Below are 22,301 nucleotides of genomic sequence, written 5' to 3'. Positions count from 1 at the left end.
AATCTCTCCCCACTGTAAAACCCATCTTTTCAAAAGTAAAAAATAGCTATCAACTTTTAGACAGGCCTGAAACCTGAGCAGAACTGGGTTGGTCATGCAACGATGGCGTGAGAAACCTTATTGGTAACCTTCTGCTCTGCCATACAACATGGTGTATCCCATATAACTCCTTTCCACTCAAATGACTGTCTTATGAAGATACAGTAACTGTACACCCAGCAACAATGAGGAGGTTAGGTTTTGTTACTGCTGTAAACCTAACTGTGCCCCACACCCTGGCAAAAAAAGACAATAAGAGTCCCCTCGAAAAGCGAGAAAACTCCTCGATGACTGAGCACTAAGAACGCAGCTTCCGAGAGGATGGCAAGGGAGGGAACGCAGCCAGTAAAAACACTGGTGTTTTCTTAAGGGCATCCAGAGCTCCTCAAATTTTTTGCTACTGCCTGACCATTTTTGAAGACTTAACACAGAGATAACAGGTACTATTTAACTGATGACAAGTGAGGGGAATGGGAGAATAAAAGGAATGCAGGAAACTGTAGGGATGGAGGAGGGCCTGGTTGGGTGTTTTAATGTCCCATTTAGTTTGGTTCCCCCACACCCTCTTTTCTCTTTCCTTTTTTTTTTTTTTTAAATAAATTGTACAGATGAACATGGGAGAAGTTCATGCTACTTGCTGGAAGCAATAAAGGTAAATTTCCGTGGCCCATGGATTCCACAGACCTTTGAGTGTCCCGCCTTATCCATCATGGGCTAACTTATGGAACCTAACCGTTCCGTGGCAAGACTCAGTAGCCCTTAGAAACTGGTGGCATGTCCTCAGGTATTTTCCACGAGAGAGAGAGACACTTTGATTCCATCAGCTTCTTCCTCACACGATGCCCGAGTGCCTCAGGTGCAGCCTTGTGATTTCCAAGGATCCTCTTCGATGTTTTCAGACATCAGACTGCTGTCTCCAGATCCTCGTGGGAAACCATTTGGTAGTTTTGTCGACTCTCCAGGTAGGAGGCCAGATCTGGGTCACCAGCTTGCTGAGCCCTGTCACGAGGTGTCTTACCCTATAATGAAGAAACATGAAGAGAAAGTCTTGTGCTAACATATTTAGAAGAACAGATGAAAGCATGACCCAGAGAAATGACTACAGGAAGGACAGAAGCAAATTTGGACAATTTACTTATTTGCCATACAAGCTGGTGTTAAGTCAAGCTTTTCTATCAGGGTCATGAGATTCTGAAGATTTTCAAAGGCCTTGTGTGGTTTAGGACAAATCATGCAGTTCTTCAAGGACATGCTATTTGATACATCACACAGAAGGGCTCACATGCTGGAAGGAACTGATTTTTCATTCTAGGGCTACAATCCCTATGTGAGTTAATATGATGCACAGTACTGTAGCTAACACTTGAAAAGTGCACTTCACAGACTACACACTTTGCAGAGAGATGCCCAACATTTGAGATGAGTTCAATGTGTCTCATTCTATCTCAAGTATAAATAATTTTTCAGTGCATCAGTTTGCTACTCTGTTATCTGAGCTAGCTTACAAGTACTGTTAAACTGGACCACAAGTCTCGGTCCTCAGCTATGAAAAAATACTGGAAACATGTTAATGTATCTCCACAAAAACACTCCTGCTTCTAGGATTTCTGGGCAGATGAAGATTAACAAGTCAGAAGCCAGTTGTCTGGATTTCAGCTGTTGTAGAAATTATTTTTTGCAATGTACAGTACTGATCTGAAAAAGAGATGATCTCTCTCCCCCCTGTAGGCTACCCTGTACAGCACAACATGGTAGGAATTGTTTTTAATTGTCTTGCCTGCAGCAAAGGTGTTTCTGACACTGGAACCCAAAGATCCAACCACCTCTCAGCTGCTGACCACAAGGTGCTTATGTTCAGAAATGCCAGAGGGGCAGCTTCAGGACCATGTTCCCAAATGATCAGATTGTTGTATTGACAGAATATTCCTAGGGTTTAATTTTGCCCAGGCTTCTTTCTCAGCCAAGCGTACACCCAGAGGGTTGTGGTTAGTGTCACATCAGTGAGCACAGGGGCAAGCGAGGGCAAAAGAAAATGGTTAGCCATCCTCACAAAGCAAGTCAGCCACAATAATCAAGCCTCACAGACACTACGCAATCACAAACCAAGGCTCCCCCAGGTGGTCCTTGCCCACAGGCCTCTCTTTTGACCACACAGGAGAAGGATGCTGCTGTGCCATGGAGATGCTTTATTCACACCCAATGCACCAAATAGTTTGAGGCCAGGCTCTCACTGTGGTGAAGATGACCCACGTTGGGGACTGAACTGAAGTCTCTTGTACTTGTTTAAATCAATACAGTTTTCTAAATAAAAATAGCTTGTTTAAAAAGAGCTGCTTTTGGCACACACGAGGAAGCCTCAATCATGCACACAGCAGGGACGGATGCTGATCGGTCTCATTTGGCTGCAGTATTTTATAACTGGTTAATGGGGCTGGGTTACCTTGGAGTCCGTCTTTCTCAGAGAGGCTCCCGCATCCACCAGGAGCTGGCAGACGGCACGATGGCGCTGGCAGGCTGCCTTATGTAATGCTGTCTCACCCCTAGACCAAAGTACAGAAACCAGCAGTGAGACACATCACACCAATGTACATTTACGAAGTATGAGGTGCAGAGGACAGACAGAGAAGGATGCTGTATTTCTGCGAGGTTCCCTCTTGCTGGCAGAGGTAGACTTGTGCACTCTCTCCCTTAGCATCTACATCCTTTGACTCAGTAGGAAAGCCTGCAATGCACAAATAGCAGACGAAGAACTTCTGAGGGGTGGGAAAGAAACATGCACGGGTTTCATGTATGCAAAGGACTGAATGTCACAATCCTATCCAACCACCAGTTTTGCTAACTGCTGCAAAGGCAAACTACCCACCGTCTTATTTCACAGCAGGAAAAACAGCAACAGTCTTTGTTTCTTCCTGCAATTTCTTTCCTCAACCTCATTCTTGGACACATCCTAGAAAAATCCTGCCCATCAAAGCTATGATTGAGGCACTTGCTGCACTGGTTCTGATACCCTGCTCTCCTGGATGTATGAGAGCAAGAGCTGTGTTTTGGTCTTCCACTGCTGGACTGGTGAGCTACTGGGGAAGCTTGAACAGATGTTCTTCAAAAGAGAAGGCTGTGTAGTGGGAGCAGATTTATTGCAAAGCTCCTCGCTCAGACTGGGGCCGCATGGAACAGGATTCTGAGACTGTAATACTGAGGTTAAAGAAATCTATCTAGATTTTCTTAGGAAGAGGAGGAAAGTATGCTTTGAATAGGTTGAAAAGGTGTCCTTAATACTAGTGGCCAATCAATAGGGCCATTAGATAACTTCCAAAATAACAAATGACAAGAAATATGTATAGTAGGACAAACATTGCACCTGCCTACCCAGAAAGTGAGAGTGTGTAAAGGAATTTCAGCCTCAGTCCATGACAGGGGAAGTTGAAATATTAATAGGCAACCTTGTACTGAATCTGCCTCTGCTGCATGAGAACTACATTCAGAATGGGACACTATGCGATTTCCCCCTGAGGGTCAAAAGACAAATTCATGCTGCCAGTTATGGCTTGAACCTTCCCTTTTCAAGAGTTAGCAGCAGAGGCAACTTTGTAAAGGAAAGCCCTCATCGCCATGTTCACTTGTACTTTATTTCAGTGGCTGTGCTATGCTACTGGATGAAGAGAAACAGGCAGTCTATCCATACTCCATTACCCCTGGACTGCACATATGCACCTCGTGCGGAGCCTTTCTGGCATTCTCCATCAGAAGAGGAGGGCGCTGTGGGATGAGGAATGGTAGGTTTAACCCCTATGAAAAAGGCTACTTTTGCTTCCCATATATTCTGTATACTGCCCAAGATTACTCATGCTTCTCTTATATACTCTTTGTGGCGCCTTGATTATATAACAAGGCATAGAGCAGTTGATAATTGGAAAGTAAAGTGGGTTTTTTTATTATTTATTAATAACAGAGGTGATCAAGGTTCTAATTACTTGAGATAAATCTTTGACTGCACAGGTTGTGGCCACTTCGGACAGCTAAGGTGGAGCACTCTGGATAAATCAAGAGTCCCTTGAAGAAAAGGTGTAGAGCAAGAAAAGTAATTTCCTGATTTCTGGAATTTACCCTTTAGGTTGCTTCCTCCATAACTGGATTCTGGAAACATCAAAGCACAATACAGGATTTGTATTCCTCTAGAAAGATTAAGGAGGCATGGGAAGCAATAGAGAGAAAGTTCTTTTTGGAGTTCAAGAAACATTTGTTTTAGGTCAGAAAACCACATATAAGGTGGTTGTTTGGGTTGGGGTGGGACTTTTGTTTGCTTATTTGTTTTTTAAGAGATGTACCATTTTACAAGCTTTTTTATTTGAAAGTTTGCACTTGAAAAACAAGAAAAACCTGCTAGGGTAATGCATATAATGTGAAGGGTGGGGTAGGTTGTACTTACGTTTCACTGTCTGTCATGTCCAGCAATTCAGATGGACCTGCAAAAGACAGTCAGGTATGTAATATAGCATTTGTCTGCATGACTCAAGGAGTATGACTACCAGGAGAAGGTTCCAGGTCCAAATATGTAAAAGAAGCCAACTGGAAGCTCAGTTTACACAAATATGCCAAATTTCAAGGTAGTATTTTCTTGTGCAAGACCTTGCACTAGCAAAAATCTGAATGCAGAGTCACTGCTGTAGTGTCAGCACCAGGGAGTAGCTGCCTCTAAATTATACTGGGAATGAATATTCATGGAGTTTATTTTCTCTTCACCTTGTTCAATTAAGTGGTTCACATAAGTACAGTGCATTGAAAATGCTGATATACTGGAAACCCTGATATATTGCAAGTTAAAATCTATTGTTAGTACTAGAGGGAAAATGTCATTAGGAAGTTGAAATTAGCCAAATTCCATCCTGAATGACATCCCTGTGCTACTCCATTTAATAGTGTTATACAGAATGTAGATCAGGGTGGAATATTCCCAGCGGTCTTTATATTGATATGCAAATCCTGTACCCTACTGGTTAGCAATGATCAGAAAAGTAAGATTAAGAAAAACAGAAAAGATTTTTGTTAAGTGGGACAAAATAATGCATTTATGCTAATGTTCTTTTGTCCTTGATATTCACTACAGGCAGATGTTTATAGCAGCAAATTCCATCACTGAATTACAGTGATATGGAAAGACTAGGATCTGGATAGCATTCGAAACGAGAAAAACTTTTCCCTTTGCAGTCTGGCTTATTATTCTCCTCTCCACTGCTCTGGAGCATAGTGCCAGATGGTATGGGGCAGTTAGCAAGGGGAACAGTGAAACTTTACAGGAATTTTCCTTCCTGTGCATGAATATTTCCCTTCAGCACACTTTGACTTTGAAATTCAAGTGTTCTCAAGAGCTCACAGCAAATCGCACCTGAAACTGAGGAATTTCACACTACTTGCTTACAAAGGCCTACACACAACCTCTCTACACTCCATTCACTCTGAGTGCGTGTAAAAATGGATCAGAGCAGCCTCTCTCTCCCTCCTTTTACAACATGCACATGCAGTATCGTTGGGGCAGCTGGCTGTCTCAGCTCCTGAAGCTGCAGGTAGCTCCTTCACTTCATCTTTTGTCATCGTGAGAAAGAGGTGGTCAAAAAAGTATCACGCTTAGTGCCCAGTGCACAGGGCATTGCATACCTGTCATGGCAGTTCTCCAAACTCATTAGCCACTGTCAATTTCTAAAGCACAGCACCCTGACTCTACTGCCACACATCCTCATCTCCTCACTTGGCAGTTGTGTTCAATCCTCCCCATCAAAAAGAAGAATCACTCATGACCTCTGAGCATACACAAGCATGAAAAAGGATACAGGGGCCTAAGCAGGGCCCCTTGTTGAGAGGACAAAAAAATAACGCCTGAGAAACTGAAAAGAAAAAAACCCCAACAGATGAACAAAAAGATTCCCTTATATCTCACAGGAGAAAAGAAAATCATGGTATCTCAAAAATAAAGGCAATTCTCCATGGCTTGCTGCAACGCCACGTCCCAGTGATAGGTAACCAGGAATGGCCTGCAGCATGTTAGAAAAGACACTGCCAAGTAAACTAATATTTCTGTTCACGGATGGGACAAGGAAGGTTTTGATGCAAAGGTGGAATAGGGTAGCTGGGCTGGCTGCATTGGGCACAGAGGTACTCGCCCAGGTAAGTGGAGAAGAATGGGAAAAGGTGTTAAAACATTAGGAGGAAGGATGGAAAGAAGTTAGAAGAATATGACCTGAGGGGGAGGAGGATCTGGGGCAGAGTGGGTCTGGAGAGATGGGAAGCCAAGGGCAAGGGAAAACTGGTCTGGAGCAGGAAGAATCAGCAAGGCTGGGACGGGGGAGCTGAGTGCTGAGGACTGAGTAGGCAGTCTGCGAGTACAGACCTAAGGAGGTGCCAGGGACATCCCATGAAGGGTACTTTCCTGCATGCTGTCCCAAATAAAGCATTTCATGGGAGTGCCCTGACTCCACCGCAGTCATACATAAGGGCCAGATATTGGGGTTAATCGATTAGCAGCACAACGTGGTACCAGGATTCATTCGTTCTTTCTGGCCTATCTCTGAAGCTGGAATGTCCCAACTCACACACAGCCTGAGCTGTGCCCTTTACTTCTTTATTTTATTTTCACTTGTGCTTCTCTTAAACCATCTCACGCCCTCCTCCTAATTCCCTTTCCCCTCTTTTTTGGACCTCATTTTTACATCAGTCTCCCTGGCGCTGCCAACCGACCATTCCAAATCCCCCTCTGCCCCGGGACAAAAGCTGCACAGATGTGGGAAGGGCTGGCACTGGGAAAGCTAACGGCACTGTCATCCTGACCCAGCAGGGAGGCGGCTGTTTCACTCTGGGACAAGAGGCAGAGAAAGAAAAGGGGACCAAGGCGCAGAGAAAGAGAGGACAAAATAACCCAATAGAAATCCGGAAGGGAAATGCATGAGTGAGATTTCTATCAAGGAAAACAGCAGGGGGGGAAATAAAAACAAAAGATAGAAATGTGTGGAGAGGTGGAGAGAGGAAAAAAAAGAAAGAGAGAAAGAGAGAGAGAGAGAGACTTGGGGGCTAAAGAATGGCAGGATGGGGGGGTGGTGAGAAGTTTGCATGAAAGGAGCTGAAAAGCATGACGCACTGAGGGGAAGCCCAGCTGAGATCACTCTTTTTCCTTAACATCTCCGATAGACTGTCTGTGTAGAATTATTAACTTTTTTCCTTCTCTCCTTCTGCCCCCTTTCACTCCACCAAAGCCCCTCTCCAGTTTCTCAGGAGGCAAAGCAGCCTGAGATGGGGATGGGAGGAGGGAAGGGAAGGAGACACTCAAAAGCAGCTGCCCTTTAGCTGAGCTCACTACAACATAAAAGAGAGACTAAATGACCATATTTCAGAGGCATTTCCAAAACATACAGCACCATGCAGTCCGAAAGACCTCCGGCCCACAGCACACCCTGCCCTCTCCAATGGATGTGGTTACAGCTACCCACAGGAGACCCACAGCTATTAACCCCTGTCAGTCCTTCATAGAACTGGGGAAGAAGGGTATTTGCTTTAAGCAGCAATGTCAGACATTATCAGCATTTCTGGGTGTTTATCTGTCAAAACCCTCTTTGTTTAATAACTTGATTGAGGTTGTTATCTGGGGGACAAAACTGGATTTGGTTCCTTGCCTTCAAAGAGGGAATATTTTTAAAACAATAGTAATCTGCAAAGTCAGAACTATTTCAAGCCTTCCCTCAACTCCACACTCCTCATTTTTACCCAATGTGAAGATTAACAGTGTCTGGTTTTTACTGCTAGTGTCTTTTAGCTCAGAATTACAACTGTAACATAGAGGGTAGTCGGGTATGGGAGCATGCCTTCCATTGTAACTGTCTCTCAGCCATGTTGACCTAAAATTTTGTAAACTTACACTTTAAAATAAATTATTTTATACCTTGTGCCTTCTAGGAAGACTAAGCTGTTTTCTGCTTAGAACCCTCACAAATGTCCACTACCGGAACATTCTGTAAATCTAGACATACTGGCAAATGTCAGTCAAACTCACTCTCCTTCAGTGTTGCTTTCTGATGACTATGCAAACTTTGTTGCTGATGTACATCTCTGTCACAGCAAAATTTGCTTTCCAAAAGTCCTCTTTGGAACTCCCGAATCTGGTCAGGATGCAAATCCAAACTCACTGATTGCTCTTCACTGTAGACTTCGCAGTGCTAAAAGTAATGAAAGCATCCTCCTTCTTACAGAGGATGCTATCTAATGGAGCAAGGACATTGAGGTTTGAGGTCACTGAAACGTTCAGGATGGGATACTTCACTGACTGACTGTTCCACCAAAGTTCCCACCACAAACTCCTAAGGTAACTATAAACTTCTTTCCTCTCTTCTGTTTGAAATTAAAATATCCTAGATGAACTACATAATTCTTGTTTGTCTTTTGAGCCTCTAGAGAAGAGAAGACAAGAAGGCAACCCTTGCAATGTCTTGTATAATGGTTATAAATTATAAATGCTTCAGAACTGCCAGATAAAGACTCCAAGCCAAGTTTGATTCCAAATACAGATGACAATTTAGGAGATGACAATTTTTCTCACACAGCTTCCTAAGCCATCCCTAATTCTGTTGGTGTTAAGCAAGTAAACAGTTAACTCTTCTCTAATGTGCATGCATTAGGGTGTGAGACAGTTGCTGACTGCAGCACTAAACAGATACCTACTGAGTTTGGCCCTCAGTTTCAAGCTAAGCATTCCTTAGCCTGGCTACAGACAGATCTTAAAAGGCGACCCTTCTGCTAGAAGCAAAAGACCCCTGATTTGGGAAGGCAGTCTTGAACAAAAGATAGGTCTGTGTATCTGCCCTTCCTGCCCAGGGGATAGAGAGAAACTGTTTTGCAGGGGCAGCAGCCAACACAACTGTTCCTGCAGCAGTAAGCAGCTGTCGTCCTGACACCTACTACATTGGTGCTTCAGCTGCTATTCCAGGCTTACGCTAGTCCACTGCAAAATATCTGGCAATACTACACAGCAGTCTCCTTGTGTGACTCATCTCTGCCTTTTCTAATTTAAGAAGGGTTATTTTCTTCTCCTCAACATCTGAAATCATTCTGATCAAGATCACAGCTTAACCTCTCGTATTAATGTACCCTGCGTGTTTGCAGGAAGCATAAAGCCATCTCCACAAAGGCCACCCTCAGCATCACTACACCATTTTCCCGCCATCACAATCCCAGTGCTATGGGCCCCACTCCTTTATCGCATTTGATTCACCCCACTATTTTTACACTAGGCAGTTAAAATTCCTGGTACAGTGTTTTTTGTTGTGTCTTGTTTTGTTGTTGTTTTTTTAAAGATATTCAGCAGATTTTCCCTGTGTGATTAATAACAGATTTTCTGTGCTGTGTGCTGGAGGGTATTTTACAGTGGAACTCCTATTAATATTAACTATCTGCAGCCATGTCTGGGAAGCAGACAAACTACAGAGGAAGTGTGGCTGGGCAGAACTAATTGCCAGAACAGGAGTAAGACTCATTTTTACCAAGGGTGGATATCAGCAGAAATGAGAAGCTAGATACAGGGAAAGCCTCAGATATTAGTAGCGTTGGATTGGGTCTTATACACTAATTAATTTTGAGAAGATGCCAGATGCCAGAGAACGCAACAGAAAAACAAGGACATTATGATGATGATGATGATTCAGCAAGAGAGCTCGTTTGTGACTGAGAAATGCCCAGGGTAGAAATGAGTTTCATTAATTGCTTGGTGGGAGAAGAGACGAAGCCCCTATTAGAGCATTGTCCCATGCACTCTCTGATCCCCAGAGAATGTTAAACAAACAATGCATTTGGAGAAGCCCAGAGGACATATGTCTGGAAAGCTGCAAAAGCTTCCTGCCATCCTTGGGGATAAAGGGGGGAGAGAGGAACTGAGCTGACATTTGCTCAGCCTTCTGGTTTGTCTTTGTCTAACAGTCCGTAATCCCTCACATTTCTCTATTCACTTCAAAAATTCCCATGGCTTCCCTACTCACATCCTTACCAGCTTAAATGATCTCGTTTTAAACCTTCACCAAAGGAACGGTAACTGGGTCAGACTGTGAGTAAGTTAAGGTATATGTGACTAAGAAAAATCCTGGAGAGGCGGCCATGACAGTGAATTGGCACAGGTCCTGTGCACTGTGAGAGGAGAGGCAGTGAGAAAATTAAGTGAAATTATGTCTGTCTACAGAATTCAGAGGTACATATATGCAACGTGACTAATGAGATAATCCAGAAGTTAAACAGGAGGTAGAGTTAGCACTGGTAAGACTTATTACAGCTGGGGAGAAAACTAGCCTTTGAACATGAGGCCAGCTACACTTAGCTACCCATGTGTAGGTATCTATACATGAAAGAGTAAAGCAGCAGTTCCAGACCCCCTCAGTCAGGTATCTGGGGCACAGTTCAGTTGCCAACACACAGATATTTTCTGCCATTCGATATGCCTGCGGGCAGGTCTTGGGATGCATATGGAATGACAGGGATGCTTGCTTGGGGTCCAGCTGCCAGTCTAGTATAGGTGTCTTACAGGCCTTATACACTAACCTGTAGACCTACGCAGATGTCCTGGATATCCAAGGCCAAATGACATTAAATATTTATTTTTAGCTAAATAAATGAAGCACACAGGTAACTGTCAGCCGAATCGTTTGCTGGGCTCCAATGACTATTTTGACTAGGGTCTCCCCTAGAAGCCTGCTGCCAATTAAGATGCCCGCCTCGCTTCCATCTGCCACCGAAAGAGGACAAGTGTCCTCTGGTACTTCTGTCATACATGAGCAAATGAACTGAGTCATAGATCTCTGTTGACGGTACAGGAACTTATACCCATAGATTACATGACACCTATATGTAAACACCTAAACTTAGGAGTCAAGCTCAAGTTGAATCGCACCCCAATTAACACAAATGTTAACAGATGGATTATTGCTTCTGCCTTCCTATGAGTTGTGCTTTTTAATTCTCCCTGTACAATTTCTGCAGTAACTTTTGAGTATTAGCTAACACTTATTCCAATTGCCAGAGGCAGTCTCTTTGTTTAGCGCTAACACTGCTGCTGAAATAATATAGCTGATTTTGACATCCAGAAGTCAAAATAGCCATTAATATTTCAAAGAGGGATCAGAGAAGAGTTACAAGAATGTTTGAAGGACTAGAAAACATTTCCTACAGTGCAGGAGGCTGATCATTGGGACTTCAGCTCTGTATGCAGAGCAGTGACAATATTACTGTACCACTCTCCAGCAATCAGTGAACAAGATTATGGTAGTTCAACAGGCAGAAACACCTAAATGTAACTGCCTCAAATGTATGCACACACAGAAATTGCTGCATAGCCTGTGTAAGCATGCCTGTAGTCCTGTTACTGACAAAGATAAAGAGAGTTGAAAGGAAAAAAGGGAAATGGCATGATCACAGCCTATAAATATAAAATGGAGATCATAATTTTTTGTTATCATGTGGTCTTGAATCTAACAAAGACATAATATTGGAAGGTTGGAAGGGAAGCTAGGTAAATCCAGTCTAGAAATAAATGCAGATGCCTAACCAGTGTGTCATTAAATACTGAAATAATACCAATGGTTGGATGGGCTCTCCATCCCTGTCAGTGTTTTAATGGAGATTAGATGCTTTCTACAACATACGCTTCAATTGAAAACCAAACCAGTTCAGAGGATTCCTGTGCCAGAGGTTCTAACTAGAGCACCCCACTGCTGCTTCACAGCCCCCCAACTGCTGCAACTGTGAAAACACCCATCCTCCTCAAAAGCCATCTTTTTGTTTCCACACTTTCCCTTTATCTGGAGCCATCACTGTCATTGCTACCACATCCGTAGCCTCCTGCTCAGGCATGCTGCAGGTGGACATTTTGCTAGAGTGACCACAAATGAGTGAGGGCACTCTCAGCCACGTGGTGTGGTTTTACCTGACTGACACTTGGCCGAAGCACAGCTTTCTGTGGATTTGCCCACTGTGACTCACCATGCTCCAGGATGTATTTCACAATCTCGCCATTCCCAGTCTTGGCAGCATGGTGCAACAAGGAGCAGCGATCCGGTCCTTGGATTAACAAATTTGCTCCTTTTTTACAGCATTCTATGAACTGGAAAAGAAAAAACCAAACACACAGAAGGATAAGATGAGAGGAGCAGAGGACCAAACATACAGGCAAATTATTTACCATTTTCATAGGAGGTCAATACAAAAACGGAATAAAATTAAATAAAATATTACTTTAAAGGCAGCTTTTAGGCCCCAGTGAAAAATGATCTGAAACTAGATGTATTGACAATTATATGGGTTAAGAAGAGTGGTTTGTATTCCCTAAACAATGAGACATTGCTAATATACTGTCAATGAATTAGTGCTTGCTAGCAATGCTTGCAAAACCACTTCTGGTGAAGCTATTGGGATATTTAAAAGTGTATGTATTTGACAGAAAATTCTGTCTTCTCTACTGAAAATCCCAAATTTTTCTTAGCACAGGAGGCAGACACTTTCTGACTAAACCAGAAAATTCCAACTCAACAATCCACAGGACGGTGGGGTTTAGCTGCCCCAGATCTCCCTTCTCAGCCTCTGCCCCCTGCCCAGGGCTGGCGGAGGGGGAAGGAAGCAGTACGTGGGGTAAGAACGGAGAAGAAACAGCAACCGGCCAAGTCTCAGGACTGCTGCAAACTTGGGGGGGAGGGAGGGGGGATTTGCAGTCCAGATCACTGCAGAAAAGAGGGAGAGGATTGCAACAGTGGGGCATCATTTATGATGCAGCATATCTGCAGAAGGGCAAGAAGTCTCCCTGTCAAAGCAAAGTCAGGCAAAAAGTTTGCAAGAAGCAGAAAGGAGGCAATATTTTTATGGCTGCTGGTGGAAGGACTGCTCCCTAGATGCCGCAGCCACAAGCGCAGGGCCGGAGGTACAGAAGGGGCACCAGCAGGCAAAGAGTTGGCCTAACAGTACTGTCATTTTTACAAATGGCTCCAAGCTGGCTTCTCGCAGATAAAATTGTAATCATTAATCACAGTCCTCATCCAAATTCGAGGGTATGTTTTCAAATCCTGACTTGGCTACTGAAAAACGCAGCCTGAATAACTGTCAGACATGGAACTTTAGACTTTCGGCACAAAACGTTTTTGCATGGGTGCCTTTTCCTCCCAATAACTAACAATACCAAAATACTACATGTTTTGAGACATCCGTCAGATGATAAAACAGCAAGCTGAGGTTTGTTCTACCTGGTCTGGCGGTTGCCTAGGCAGAAGCTAAGAAGTCTCTAGCTACTCTAGGGGCTTGGCCACCAACCTCACTGCCATAAAATATCCTTTACTGTGTAAGGCTGTGTCAGAACTACCCTGCTGTTCAGTGTTGCATTTGCCAGTATAGTAATTTCCCTGTTAGTAACTGACACATTGCTCTGTGCAGTGCGCTATGAATCCTGGGCTGAAAGGTGCTGTCTAACACCAGATCCTATTCACTCGAATTTCACACCTCACCTGACTGATGTATTCCCCTAATATTCAGGGTTTCCTGGAAAGGCTGTAAAATGGCACTTGCCAGCAGTCCCTACAGCAGTCTATTTATGTTTTGAGCTGAGGTGTGATAAAATTTACAGTATATCAGACCCGCAAAAAGTGGGAAAAAGTGGACACTCAGTGTTCTGTACTTACCTTCAGCAGATCACCAGCTATGACTGCCTGTAAAAGTGCTGCAGAAGACAAATAGAAAACTAATGTTAGGCAGAAAGCATTGTGCATATAGCCTCACAGCTGAGAACATACCTCACAGTCTGCATAAGTTAAGACCAATGCCTCAGTCCACTTGCATTCTCATATACTACCAAAACCAATGCCACCTTCATGAGACCCCACCTGGACATAAGAAAGACATGGACCTGCTGGAACGTGTCCAGAGGAGAGCCACGAGGATGATCCGAGGGCTGGAGCAGCTCTCCTATGAGGAGAGGCTGAGAGAGCTGGGGCTGTTCAGCCTGGAGAAGAGAAGGCTCCGGGGAGATCTTATTGCAGCCTTCCAGTACCTAAAGGGGGCCTACAGGAGAGCTGGGGAAGGACTTTTTACGAGGGCATGTAGTGATAGGACGAGGGGGAATAGCTTTAAACTGGAAGAGGGCAGGTTTAGATTAAACATTAGGAAGAAATTTTTCACTTTGTGGGTGGTAAGGCACTGGAACAGGTTGCCCAGAGAGGTTGTTGAGGCCCCATCCCTGGAGGTGTTCAAGGCCAGGCTGGATGTGGCCTGGGGCAACCTGGTCTAGTGGGAGGTGTCCCTGCCCATGGCAGGGAGGTTGGAACTCGATGATCTTCAAGGGCCTTTCGAACCTAAACCATTCTATGATTCTATGAACCCTGCACTGACACACTGGAAAGGCAGAAGACTGCCCATGTTGCATGAAAACTGTGTAGACATTAAGCCATCATTTCCAATGCTGCCCTGGAACTGCATGCTTCTATCTGAATTTTTCCCTTGAGACACTTCAGAAACCTTTCAACAGTGTCCACAGGGTGGGCTATCAATGATAAGATATCAAGATATCTAAGATATCAATGATCTAAGATCTAAGTATCTAAGATATCAATGTCATAAACACAGACAACCTGAAGGTATTTTTTTCATACTGATGGTGGAGTGGTCAGTCAGCCCCAAATACAGAGTCCCAAGTTGCAGATGATGAGGTGGTAAAAGAGAAATTTCTTAATAATCGTTTGTATTACAAAAACATTTTGACATGCCAGTGGGCAGCAAGTCCCCGGGGTTTGGCAGGGTCAAACACAGAGCAGGAGCCAGTCCCCTCCTTTTTAGCCTTTGTAATTTAAACAGACACAGAAGGAAAGAGAGACAAAGAGAGGGAAAGTGAACAAAGGCTCACAGCAAGGCAGGGCAGACCTGTGCACAGAGCTGGGGGCTGCTCACCACCCATTACTATCTGCCCAGCACCCCTTAAAAAGAAGGCGGCAGGCAAAAGCCCAGGACTTTGTATTGCCCTATGTATAGGCTGCATTCAGCTAAAAACACCGTAGTGGCAAGTAACCACAAACATAAGAAGTTGTTACAAATCTACCGCTATGCAGCTATTTCCTCCCTTTTTCCTCCCTATCATGATATATACAGTAAAAAACAATTACGAATAATCTTTCTGGGAAAGCACTTGGTTTGCATCCTAGAAAGCATTAACCATCTGCCTCAGTTCATACTTTTTCAAGAGTGCCTAAGCCCATTTCTATCTTCAAGTCTAGGCAGCGCAATCAAGTTAAGCGTTTGCTCAAGTGCCATCCTTGATAAAGATGCCAAAAGCTCACGTCGGGAGGAACAAGGGGGAAAGAAAACCATAGTATAGCCTTGCCTCTGAAAAATAACACACAGGAAACTGCACAGTGTGAATTCCATGAGGAGCTTGTTATGGCTTCAGAAACGACGACACATCCAAGCCAAATACTGCACAAGAGGAAGTGTGTGCAAAGACAACTCAACAAATGTCCCTTTCTTTGAAAGCACCTGGGGTTGGGGGTGGCTTTCTGGTCTCGGCAATGCCTCATGCCCAGGCCACACAGCAGCAGGAACAGCAAAAACCCATCCCAGCTAAGTTCTGACTTGGGTAAGCAGTAGCAGCAATTCTTGTGACATTGGATTTAGGGCAGTTTTACAGTGACCATGAGTTAAAGCCAGTCCTGCAAATCCCTCTGGCATCTGTGGGAGCGAGGACACACAGATTGGAGGAATGGAAAAAGACAAACACCAGCAGATAGGAGCTAGAACTGGAAAAATACATGTACTTCTTTTCTTCAGATTTCATTTTCACTGGTGTACTCCCTTCTTTTTTTTCCAACAGTTCTAACACTGGTTCAGCCCAAATTAATAGCAGAGCAGAATTTAACCCTTGTGTCATTCTTTTTATCTTTTTCCTCCTTTTTCACTGATCTGGTCTCACTGCCACATTTATTCTGTGGGCTACTGTAGTCTGGACTTGTATAAATATTTTGCTCTCCTCATACACACAAAAATCAAATGAACTGGTGACACCAGCTTTTCATTGCCTTCTACATCCAGTATTTCAAGACATGGGTTCTCTGAAGTTACTTCATAAGAGGCAGAAATACATTTTTCTTATGCAAACCATGTTTAAGATTATAGTTCAGAAAAGCCAGGAGAGAGATCTTAGAAAACTATGAAGTGAAAAGAAAAGCCTGGCAAGCCATGAGAAACCTTCTACATTGAGTATCCATAACCAGAGGTTGGTCTGGTGATAAGGCTATTAGGATAAAGCAGCTCTAAAACACATTCAGCATAATTAGACCAATCTTTTCCTCCTTCCTAAGCCTCCAATCCAGCAAAGCATTTAAGGCAGGTGCTTAGCTTTGAGCTAATCACATTCTTTTCACCAAGTCTACCTGCGCACTTAAAATGAAGGGCTTTGCTAGAGTAGAACCAATTGCATAAATGAATATATTACAGAGCAACAAAACCAGCTGGCATAACAAGCAGATTAGACTACAGTAAAATAATTCAGTTCTGTAAGCCAGGATGCTGGAAGACTTCGAAGCTATTGAACTTGAAATGGAGAAAGGTTCTCTAGAATAGGGAGCACATTTACATAAACATATGAATATTGCTCAGCACACTAACCCCATAAACCCAAATGGGACTGCTGGGTATATTAAGGAGGAGGGTGAAGATGGCAGAAATCACCTGGTTGTTAAAGAGGTGGTAATACAAGCAAGCAGATGGTATTGACAAGAGAGAGCAGACTGAGAAATTGGACAAAAATGCTGTTAACATGCAATGCCAGGCTAGCTTAAAATTAAAAACATTAAAGTGAGAATAGTTTTATTTCTTCTGAGCAACACTGCACCACTGCTGTAATATATAACATGAATTATGCAATTGTTTTATCATATCATAAAATACCTTCAGGTCTTAAAGATGCCTCAAAAATTACTTGATTTAATAAATATTTAAATCAAGTCATTATTTTCTCAACTTCTCCTCAGACAAGCATTTGTCATGACTAATAAAAATGTTTTATTACCTTTTTCAATTATTTAGCAAGCAGATTTATTGCTGATGAAAGGTGACAGCTTGACAAGACTGGAGACTGAAGTGCTCTGTATAACAAGGGAGCACTCAGCCTGCCTCAGTGGTAGATTCCCCAGGCTGCCTTCTCAGTGAAGCTCAACCCTCTTTACTGATACACCCCTGTGGACAGCCCCTGCTCCATCCCTGCTCCATCACTGACCTCCCTGCTGAAACTGCCAGCAAATGTGTCAGTCACTGCCCAGGGTGATGGACCTTGACAGAAACAATTACCTGCTAGGATATGGACAGCCAGAAATGCAGACTGTGTATGCAACAGCTGCTAGAGACCAGCAACTTTTAGTTTCCACTGGGTGAATTTTGAGATGAGGTTCTAACCACCCCTGTGGGCCAACTTACAAAAGAAACCTAATTTAAAAAAAAACAAACAAACAAACCCAAAACTAAGCACAAGCAAACAACAAATAACCCCAAAACAAACAAACAAACCCCTCCACCCATTTGATTTATAAATTAAATATTGAACAGCTACAAGTGGGTAATGTGCTAACAGAAAAAAAAGTCATGTTAAAAACGCTGCTAATTGAATTCTGGTAATGCTGCAAGCTAGTGCATCTTGAGACACGGGAAAAACACCCACTAGTACATCCACACATGCCGAATCACAAAATCACAGAATGGCAGGGATTGGAAGGGACCTTTGGACATCATCTAGTCCACCACCCCCTGCCAAAGCAGGTTCACCAGGAATGCATCCAGGTGGGTTTTGAATATCTCCAGAGAAGGAGACTCCACAACCTCTCTGGGCAGCCTGTTCCAGTGCTCTGTCACCCTCAAAGTAAAGAAGTTTTTCCTTCATACATTTCCTGTGGCATGTGTCTCTCATTATTTCTATGTTAGTGCCCACTGTTTCTACTGGAAACAGCCTTTTTTGTTTCATATTCTAAAAATACATGCTGGTGTCACTGAGTCACAATAAACATTTTTGTTTCCCAGCCATAAAATTAACTTACTAAATCACAACTGCTCTCTAGTTCTGCATGTGAAGTCAGCAGCATTAAAACAGCGCTGGAAAATCAGTCATTAAACACTGGGAAACGGATAAAGAAGGAGTGAGGTATTCGTAGCCAGGAACTTCAGAACATGCCTAGGAGGTCTCACAGGGCTGCCTGGATGGTCAGAAGAGAAAACAACAACCCTCCATAGAAAGTAATCTGATGTTCCTGCAACAGTTCCTGTTGCACATCTCCCTCCACAGACTACAGATCTAGGGAAAATAACCTCCAACTTGCAGCACCTAAATCAAGAGCCAAACTAAGACAGAAAGGGGATCCTTCAGAATGGCACGATGCCAGGAGACATGTCTGATCACCTGTGAGAAGGATGACCACACAAGGACAAAAAGGGGGGTCCTCCTTTTAAGGGTTTCCAATGTATGATACTCCCGGCACCAGGCAATGCTCATGGTCTCAGAAATTTTGGGAGTTGTTTGTATAATATATAGATGCAGCATGAGGGCACCTCATAAATTTAAGGGCTAACACAGACAGACCCATGACTGCAACACATCAAAAGAAAACAGCAGGAGAGCGACAGAAGTCATCGCCACCGTCTTGCTCACTTTAAAAGCAATGAAAATTCTCAGAAGCATCATGAGTAAGGAAAACCTCAATCAACAACTACCCTTTCCCATCTGCCCCTCTGGTTCCAAAGCTGCTGATCAGCTTACCACCAAGGACATAAGCAGGGCTCAGCACCAGTCTGCTATCATGCCAGAATTTTGCTGCTAAAATGCTTTCAGAAAGAACATGGTGAAAAAAATTCTTAGAAACCCTTGTAGTTAACACCTCAGGATCCCAAGTTCTTTGTTTAAAGTAGGTTGACATGGAAGATGTATAGTAAGTTAGTTAAATAATCGTTAGTGAGTCAGTGAGAGGAGTTGGTTTTCACTGGAAAGAATCTCAAAGAACAGTACAGATCTGCAGTCTGCCGCTGTCAGTGGTACAGCAGTAATATGTCTTTTTAAGTGAGTAAAAGTTATTCATAAACCATAAGCATCTTCCAGATTTTACCAGTCAGATTGCACACCTGATCTGACCCTTTCCACGGCATATTTGCACTCACTACTGCTATACAAACCAAGCCACAGCGAATGCTGATAAAAATGTGGGGCTATTTTGAAGCTTTCACCATCTCCAGCCAATTCTTTAGTGAAGGTCTACGAACCATCACTGGACAGAGCAGAATTATTTAAAACTATGTTTTAAAGTATAAGTACCACACAGAGGAGTTCTCACATCCATGATTAAAATGCAGCCAACTGGAGATCTATGAGTGAAATGCAGTGTGAGAGCAAAGTATTAGTTGCAATAATACATCTTACCATGGGTGAAAACAATGCATCTGATCAGTGTATGACAACATTTAAGCACACCGGAAATTATGGCAGAATTCAACTACCATAACTCCAACAGAATGAGGGCTCATTAAATCTGTAGCTCTTTAAAAAGACACAATAAGACAGCTGATGATCTGAACTGATCAGGACCCTGTAGAAACTTCATTTATCAGGCAGTGCCTGCAATTGTCCAGCCCTTTCTAAGACACAGATAACGCACCAGTTCAGCATTTGGAGTTGACATGCCATCCGCATTCCAGTGCTGAATATTTCTTACTGGTTAGAGGCAGCTAATAAAAAATATTCGACATTACAGTTCTGGTGTGGGTTGCCCAGAATTTCACAGAATTCACAGAATTCACAGAATTGTTAGGGTTGGAAGGGACCTCTGGAGATCATCTAGTCCAACCCTCCTGCCAGAGCAGGGTCACCTACAGCACGTTACACAGGACAGCGTCCAGGCGGGTTTTGAATGTCTCCAGAGTGGGAGACTCCACCACCTCTCTGGGCAGCCTGGTCCAGTGCTCCACTACCCTCAAAGTAAAGAAGTTCCTTCTCATGTTAAGATGGAACGTCCTATGTTCAAGTTTATGCCCATTACCCCTCGTCCTATCACAAATTTGAGCCTCAGTGTCCACCACCATTTCCTGCTGGACTTACTCAGGGGAACCTCATGAAATACTGCCTCGCTCAAACCTTGCCGAGCTGATAATGAAGAAGAAACTGCAGCAGAAGGTGACATCATCAAATTTCTTGAGAGTTATTAAACTTAACTTGGCCTATCATTAGCTTCCAGAACGTTTCCAGCTCTTTATTGCTGTTGTAGACTGTGAAATTCATAGAGTCAGAAATTAAAAGTAATTACTGTTTTACACATTGAGAAGTTAAAAGCTGACCCTGACTAGAAGAGTGCTTTTACACAGCTGGAGTCTTCTGCGCTGTTAAAGATCAGCATTACAGAAATTATAAGAAAACAAGCCCTCGTTCTTAATTTCCCACTAGTTTTATAGAAATCAATAATAACTTCTATTTCAATCACTCAAAAAGCTATGCTCTCAAGTGAGAGTAAGTCCGTAGAGATTATCATTCAGAAATACATTCTTTTCTCTGTAAACAACAATTTGCTTGTAATAGCTTTGTACAATCTAGTAAAGATCAAATCTAATATGAAAACCTGACAGTAATATAAGTCACCCAGAAATGTACAGAACTGACTTTTTTTTCTATTCTATCCATGATCTTCAACCTGGGCCTGTAGATGAAAGGGGTGGAGGGCACCACAGGGAATTGGTTTGTGGACTACTTCCCTTCAGAGATGACTATGAAAAAAAGCATCTTAGATACAGAGCAGCACATACACTTGACATTTTTGAAGGGTCTGCCGGTCCCATAGAAAAGTTTTAGGGATCCATGTTCAAGAAAGGTTGCGAATCTCTGCATTTGAGCTTTTACAAACCCCTTACCTCCTCCCAATATTTTATCTGCTTTTAAAGTTACAAAAAAAAAAAACCCAAACAACCCACCACCCCTTTAAAATACATATGCCAAGCTGTCTACATAACTGAGAAATCAAATTACAAAATTAATAATGCTTTGTTGGAATGACTGTGAGCTCACAGGTCTTTGATCTACAGACAATCTCAAGTCTCACCAAAGTTCATGATGCTTAAACATTTCTCTTTGAAGCTAAAATGAGTGGAAGGAGCAATTAAATGCTTCTTCATGTATTTTATGCACATGCAAGTACTGGAAGCAACTACTGAAGACCATGAAAAAGTAAATGGAAGTCAAGCCTTGTGCGTTGAGGGGTCTCCTAGATACTGGCAAAAAACCCCAAAATAAATGGTTAAAGCTTTGTGTGGGTGTAGAAGAGACAAAAAGCTAGCAAAACTAAAAGCAGCAAAAGCAAAACGTCTACTATGCAGACTTGCTTGAACTTCTGCACAAGAAAAACACTTCTTCTGTGTTCACCAAAAAAGGACTTTACATCAAACAGCTGTCTGACTCTTACAATCAAATTTTTCTCCTGATAGAAGGGGGCAAAGGTCCCTGAATAGAGGCTAACTGGTTGGGCCAAAAAAAGCTGCACAAAGATCCTATAAAGGACACTCTCCCCCTTTGGAGTTTGTTATAACCGCACGCAATTTATGCCAAGGTAAGGACACAGATATTTGATCCTATCATAACGATCAGAACTGAATTTTTCCTTACAGCTGTGCCCAGGAAAAGCTGTGTTGGGGCAAAAAATGTCCATTTCATGTCTGTCGTGGTGCAACACTACCACCAACGCCCCCCTTCAGGCCACGTGGTACTTAGCGTGATTTCGTCCTCACCTGGGCCACTTAATAATAGGATGGACCAGAACGTTACATAATGGTCTAATATGAAAGAAAGAAAAGGTGGAGAGCAATGGACCAGAACACTATGGCAACCCCTTAGTGTGCCTGGATCCCATAACTCCTACCATTTGAAAATAATAATTATAATCAACCACTCCTGACAATATATGGATTGTGGCCAAAGAGAGGGAGATACCAGGACTCCAAGATCTAGCAAGTTCTGGGCTTGCATAACGGGTGGAAAGTACCAGAATATCCCATTGTCCAAGCCAGGCTGGAGTGGAAAAGTACCTGATGAAAGTCAATTATCTTGGATCCTATAAGTAACGATTCTAGCAAGACCCTTTGAGCTCTTCTGGATCACAGCGGGCTGTGGCCAGAACCTCCCCTGAGTTGGGACACAGCTCAGGTTGACACCTCGAGGATTAGAAGACCAGGGCCAGTCAAACCCTTTCGAGTTTCAA

General features: G+C 43.1%; 1 protein-coding gene across 1 annotated transcript in view; it reads right to left on the bottom strand.

The window, feature by feature from the left end:
• Positions 1-442: 442 nt before the first annotated feature.
• DGKI (diacylglycerol kinase, iota) overlaps positions 443-22,301 on the bottom strand; it is a 125,348-nt gene continuing 103,489 nt past the window's right edge. Inside the window, exons 28-32 of the mRNA XM_009887059.1 lie at positions 13,722-13,759; positions 12,040-12,160; positions 4,466-4,502; positions 2,480-2,579; positions 443-1,058 (exon numbers count right to left, since the gene is read on the bottom strand). Of these exons, the coding sequence (XP_009885361.1) occupies positions 942-1,058; positions 2,480-2,579; positions 4,466-4,502; positions 12,040-12,160; positions 13,722-13,759 (413 nt within the window). The 3' untranslated portion in view covers positions 443-941. The remainder of the gene's footprint in view (positions 1,059-2,479; positions 2,580-4,465; positions 4,503-12,039; positions 12,161-13,721; positions 13,760-22,301) is intronic.

Source organism: Charadrius vociferus, unplaced genomic scaffold (genome assembly GCF_000708025.1).
Source record: "Charadrius vociferus isolate BGI_N301 unplaced genomic scaffold, ASM70802v2 scaffold756, whole genome shotgun sequence".
Taxonomy (NCBI): Eukaryota; Metazoa; Chordata; class Aves; order Charadriiformes; family Charadriidae; genus Charadrius; species Charadrius vociferus.
The sequence above is the reverse complement of the archived record's forward strand: the minus strand, read 5'-3'. Positions and strand labels throughout refer to the sequence as shown.